We start from the raw sequence: 6,612 nt of genomic DNA on the forward strand, positions 1-6,612 counted from the left end.
ACATGCGTGTACACTCACACACACACACACACACACACACACACACACATCCCACCTTCGCCTCTTTCTCTCACTCAGAGGTGACATGCTGGTGGGCTCTAGCCGTGTCCTACCATACCCTCGTTTTCATCCTTGTCTCATCCCTCTCTTTTCGCCCACCCGTCCTCCCACACACCTTCTCTCTCGGTCTAGCGTTCTCTCTCTGTGTGGCTTTGGCTCTTTCTCTGTGTCTCTTGAGTGACAGTCAGAAAGGACTGTAGGGGCCAATTACTCTTCTGCTGTTTTGATGAGTGCGTTATATAAAATAAGCACCTTCTGCTGTCTGCGAGAAGCAGACATCTCTACTTCTGTGTCTGCAATCATGTCCTACAACTTGAATAAACTTCTAAAATCATTCTGCATAGCTGCTGAATAATAATAATGTTTATTAGTTTAGAATTTAAAGGGGTTATATAATAGTTTTGAGATAAAAGAATTCTAATTAACTCTTTTTTTTTTAAGTTGCCAGTTACTGCCAGCATCATCTTTTCTTTGCAAGACTTTCATGGCCCTCAGAATATTGTTTTGTACGAATATCTGAACATGCTTACTTACATATGTGATTGTTTGATTCTGCTTCTTCATCACTGTGTTCTGATCCAGGGATTCAATACTCTTTCAGTAGAGTCATAATAACCTGGTCTCTTGATAATAACACCCTCTACTGTATACCAGAACACGGAAAACCCGTGAAAGAGTTTATATAAGGGTTTTTAAAGAATAAACACAGTTTTTTAGTGTACCTAGGGGACACAGAAAAATGTGATCAAACTAAAAAATATTTTTACAAAATAAATTTTCACTGTAGTACTCCCAAAGCATGCAGTCTTAAATAAAATAAATATTTACTACTAATAAATGAATACTATTTGCTATGCAATTATATTTATTATTTAATTTAATTTAATTTAATTTAATTTAATTTAATTTAATTTAATTTAATTTAATTTAATTTAATAAGCTTATTGAATCTATTTCATAGTCACAGCCGCTTAGCTCCCAATTGAACATTTTCTTAAAAGGATAGTTCACCAAAAAAATGAAGTGCCATTCATTTCAAAACCTGAATGACTTTCTATGAACATTCATGAGAAGGGAATCATACTCATGCATGGCTGCAGTAAAAAAAAAAAAAAAAAAAGTATATATAGATGGGGTGAAAGTCTTGTATTTTTTTTATCTGTTTTGGTCCATTTTGAGAGGATGGGCTTATTTTGTAGATCCTTGGCCTCTGAAAACAGCCTCCATTAAAACATGACTGAATGCAAATCAACGACTCCAGTTTGGTGTTCAGAAACTTTTGGTCACCCAGTCAAGGTGAACTGATAAGGAGGAAATAGGTTCAGGGGCGGCATGCGCTTATTATTTTTGAAGGGGAACGAGTGAAGGGGGTCGGATCCTCATGCTTGTCATGTGACACATGACACAGTAGCCTCGATAGCGCTGTAAAACGTTAGCTTAATCTAGGCTTACGGTTTTATTTAGCCCTTATTATAGCCCTTAATTGGTTCTTCATGACATTTGGGCACAAAGATCTCAGGTGTGATTTTTTTCAATATTTCTTTTGTATAGATATCATATTGCTACAGTATCTTTAATAAAATAAAAGCTATCAATCAATTTAAATTTTGTGGTTTTTCATTTTATTTATTTACCTCTAAAAGTATTATATTTGTATGTCAAATATGCTTATTTTTATGTGTGTGTGCCACACTGAGAATGCTGTATAGACTGACCCGTTTGTTAATTTGTATATGTTCTGCATTGTGTAGGAGTTATTTATTTTTATTGGACAAATTAAAAAAAAAAAAAAAAGATTTTGCCCACATATGTCCCAAAGGATGCTGGATGGTTAATAAATGATCGAAAACTAAATTATTACTTTTTTTGTAAACAAAAACCTTGACTTTTTGACAACTCTTATTAAATGTGGTACATTTTAATTTGACTGATATCTGTAATTAGAGTAAATAGGCTCTGTAATGTAAATAAAGAAATTAGATCTTGTAAATGGCTCTGTCGCTAGGTTCCAGCTAGACTGGTTGTTAGTGGCAGCAGCTGGCTGGATAAACCTCAGATCCTTCACTGTGTGAGAAACTCAGACAGGGTACACAACTGTAAAAACACTGGCTTCAACCTGATCAAACACAAGAGCCCCTCTCTGGATGCTGATGCTTTTAAGAAGTCAGAGATACCTCAGGGCTCTGTGTGCGGTTTTCTAGAAATTTTCTTTTTAGGCTGTTATTGTGTTACACTGTGTTGTGTCTGTTTGTGTTTATATGCTATGAGTTAGATCATGAATTTATCATATATTGTGTGTGTGTTTTGTATATTATAAATATTTATTTGTAAAAATATAATATAATATAATATTTACTCACAATTTCTTCATGCAGAATGTACAAAATTGCAATAACTATAACAAAATAAGGGGATCATCAAAATTACATTTAGTAGCCTATACTGTCTTGAATAAGCTATTTCACATGACAGATATTTAACATAATACTCAAATTACTGAATTTATGAAAATTGCCCCATTCAAAAATGTACAAAAATGTACATACTTGAAGCTGTCTGTTGCAACCTAAGGGATCCTTGGCTGTTTTCATGCTTTGTGATAGTTGTTTGTAACTTGTTTGTTCTGCAGTTAATCTGACCGCTGTTCTTCAGAAAACAGCTCCTGCACATTCTCAGGTTTTCCAGCCTCTTCTGCATATTTGTCACATTTCCAACAATTACTGTATGATCTTGTGATCCATCTCTTCACATTATATGGACAAGTGAGGGACCCGTATTCAACTATTACAAAAGATGAAAACATTTACTGATGCTTACAAAGGAATCACGATGCATTTAAAGCGGGGCTGTAAACTTTTGAACAGGATGATGCGTAAATGTTTATTTAGCTCTTTTTTTTTTTTTTACTTACTACTGCCCTTCAGAATGTTCCCACTTGACAAAATTACCCTGTTCAATCATCCGGTTCAAAAAGTTTTCACACCCCAGATCTTAATGCATTGTGTCACCTTCTTTTTTCTTCTTTCTTTTTCCTTTGCAGAGGAAAACCAAGTACTATGTTTGGTGGATGTCATTTTTCTATAGAGGACCCTTTCTGATACATACCTTAGTATATTAGTATTACAAAGTATTGTAAAGTATTTAGATAAAGTTCTACATTAGTGCATGGAAAAAAGACCATATAAAGTTATAACATTAGAAAAGAAAATAATAATTCTGTACACTTTTCCAACTTTCTAAGTTTCTACAGCAATATTTCAATGTGATATAGTTTACTGATACAGTTTTGTATGTTTTATGTTTTTTTAGTGATATTCTTGCATATTGCACGTTCATGTGTGTGTGTGTGTGTGTCTGCTGGCTCTCATATCGTGTTTTTGATGCCGAGGGAGCAGTAAGCAGATGGCACTGGCAGTCTGTGATGGCACTTACAGACAGAGAGAGAGAGAGAGAGAGAAAAAACACACAAAGACATTTCTCACAGTGACCCACAGAAGTGGACTGATGGGGGAAAATGTAAGGTTTCATATTCAATAAGTGACTTTTAGTGCAAATGCACTTTAAAAATTAGCTTTATTCGGATGATGGATTTCGACCATGCGTTTCTGACTCAAGCATTTGCTTTTATGTGTATGACACAGGAACAGCTAGAAATGTCTCTTTCCTATTCAAACAGACATTGAAAGCTCTATATATCTCCTTGAGTTAAGTCCACTAAATATGTGTTGGCCTCCTCTCAATAGACACAATATTCTGCCAGCAGGTGTTGCTTTTGGCAGCCAAAGTCGCACCTTGCAAACAGAAGGATGTGAGGAGACAAGGGATGGATGGATGGATGAGGAATGAAAAAAAGGAAGGATGAGATCATTTAAAGTAGAGGGCGGAGGGAGACAACACCTGGTTGTGGTGCCCTGCATTTGTGTCACGACTTCTTTTGCGGTGTGCGTGCATATGATGTCATACTCCTGTCAGAAGGTGGCATCCCCTCGACAACATCAAACACCCCCACCATACCTCTGACATCATCCCAGAGACATCAAGATAATAAGGTGCATTTGCGTATATGTGCATGTACGAAGGAGAGAGAGAAAGAAAAGGGAGGGAAAAGAGGTGTGTGTTGTGGGGGGTAAAGGATATATAGACACCTCATCCTTACATATGAGTGACTATTAACATACTCATCTAGCTCACACAGACACACACTGACATACAAACACCACTCACATTAAATCAGATTCCTGCACACAGAGGAAGGAAGAGAGCGGAGAGGAAAAGACAGGGATGCTCTTAGCAGGTGCCAAAAACTGAGTTGAGAGAGAGAGACAGTGGCATGGAGGACTAAAGCATTCAGTCAGGTTTTAAAAGCTCCTCGAACTATTATTGGTGAGTAAAACAATATGAAAACTTTATCTGCTTATTTTCTTGAGAACATTATGAAACCATGTTAAACAGTAAAGATTTTTCATTTGAAAACCTAGTTTAACAACTAGATTTGTTGTGATTTATATCAGTAAGACTGCTTGAAATGTTTCACAAATAAAACATTCTTGTGGCATTTTTGCATGAATTTTTATTAATTTAGATTTTTTTTTTTAAAAAAATTGGTACCTACCTTTGTGGCATAATTTTCATGACAATTACAAACTCTGTCAAATTCGAATTACTTTAATGCAAAAATCTATAAATAAAATTACATTTTAAAAATCATTCCTTTTTCCGGTAATGTTCAAAAAAGTATTGAAGTTCTGCATGTCAAGGTTTCTATACATCATCTTAATATTTGTTTTGCTGTCTTTATGCTGATTTAAACAGAAAATCAAACATTTTTGTATCATACAGTAAAAAATGTATAAAATAAAAATACTGCATTAAATAACTTATCTAATGTAAATGATTTTGTCATAGGAATTACACACACATACAGAAAACAGTTAAAGTAAAAAGTCTGGACAGAACCGAATTGAATCAAATTAATTTGATTACTTTTTTGTGAGATTGACATATTTACTGTTAAACTGTTACATAGCATACTCCCAATAATTTTTTATTTATTATAATTTTTAAATTGTTTAATTTATCAAAACTGGTTTAACACATAACATTACCTAACCTCTTTCTGTTTTATGTTTTTTTTTTTAATGTACTGTGTATTTTGTTGTCTGCAGATTTTTTTGTGTGTGTTTTTATTTCCATGCTTCTCTTTTCTTTATCTGTGTTTGAGTGTAATTTTGTTCATCTAAATCTATTTTACCCACTCACACTAGCGGTGCATTTGGGGCCATTATCAGTTGCACCATGCTGTGCTCCTCTGTATTTGTGGTGCTTCTAGTGCTTCTGGCCAATCCGGTGCCAGGCCACACCCGAACCCTTCACACACCTGACAAAGCCATGCAGGTGGGCTTCCTCACAGGACTAAACGCATATGGCTTTAAGTAGTAAATAGAATGTAGTCTGTCATTTAAAAAAGTTTTCCTGTCTCCACTATGCAGGTCATCGAGCAGTTCCTTGAGCGCTACAATGACCTTTTGACCCTTGATGATCTTGAGAACCTCACGAGTGACCAGTCAGAAGAGCCCATGCAGACCTTCAGCTCTGGGTTAAAGGGAGCAGAATACCCCAAGTGGATTGACATACCTGTGCAGAGTGAGAATGCCTGGCTCCGCCTCTTGAAGGGGGCTTTGGCCAATCAGAAGCGAGCTCCACCAGACCGATTACGGAGGGGTTGGAACCGAGGCTGTTTTGGCCTGAAACTGGATCGGATTGGCTCTATGAGTGGCCTTGGCTGCTAATAATGAACTGAGAGACGGACCGAGATGATAAGATGACTGTTGTCCCTCTTAGCTTTATGTAGAGGTCATTACCGAATTCTAGTCAGGTTTTGGACCCCGTGAAAAGAGTTAGGTGGACAAATTCATTATATTGTGCTTTTCAATATACTTATTTTTACATTGGATTTTAAGTCAGTTGTTGCTTGTATATTTAATTTATTTCTTCAAGAAGGTAGCAAGAATTAAGTGTTTACTTTGTTCCTTGAGATGTAGATGAGATACAGTAATTTTGATAATCTGCTAGTAGTTTACTAATAAGTAAAGATCTTAAAGTAATGTCTCAGATAGCCTAATGCATGATTTACAGAAAATAAACATATACTGCTCCCCTTCTGTGCTTGTTGCATGAATAAAATTTCTGCCACATCAAGTTTCTTTTTGCTTCCTGCATGTCTCTTAATTGCGTTTCCTGATCCGACACCGTTAAGTGTTATTATTGCCTTTTTCTAAACCCAGGTTATCCTCCATGTGTTCTCCCACACACTGCAAATCAACGAGTTCATGGGCTGCAAATATGCAAATGGAGGAATGTGACAGGATTTTTAGTCTTAATCAGCTTCTATTGAACAAGGACACAGAGGCTGACACATATCCACATCTTTCTGTGGTGAGGAGTGGGTAGGGTTTAGTGGTGGATAAATGAGTTGTACGTGCAAGATATTCAGTATTTTAACGAATTTTCATATGATGTACTGTTAACAGTTATTGTAAGTGAATTTAAACA

At 35.9% G+C, this 6,612-nt stretch overlaps 1 protein-coding gene across 1 annotated transcript; it reads left to right on the forward strand.

Moving 5' to 3' along the window:
- Positions 1-4,116: 4,116 nt before the first annotated feature.
- On the forward strand, positions 4,117-6,369 carry LOC113059642 (C-type natriuretic peptide-like). The gene is made up of 3 exons (XM_026228182.1): positions 4,117-4,443; positions 5,325-5,454; positions 5,550-6,369. Exons 2-3 carry the CDS (start codon positions 5,356-5,358, stop codon positions 5,847-5,849), a joined length of 399 nt encoding a protein of 132 aa, XP_026083967.1. The 5' UTR covers positions 4,117-4,443; positions 5,325-5,355; the 3' UTR covers positions 5,850-6,369.
- The last annotated feature ends 243 nt before the right edge of the window (positions 6,370-6,612 follow it).

The sequence above is a fragment of the Carassius auratus genome, chromosome 41 (genome assembly GCF_003368295.1).
Source record: "Carassius auratus strain Wakin chromosome 41, ASM336829v1, whole genome shotgun sequence".
Lineage (NCBI taxonomy): Eukaryota > Metazoa > Chordata > Actinopteri > Cypriniformes > Cyprinidae > Carassius > Carassius auratus.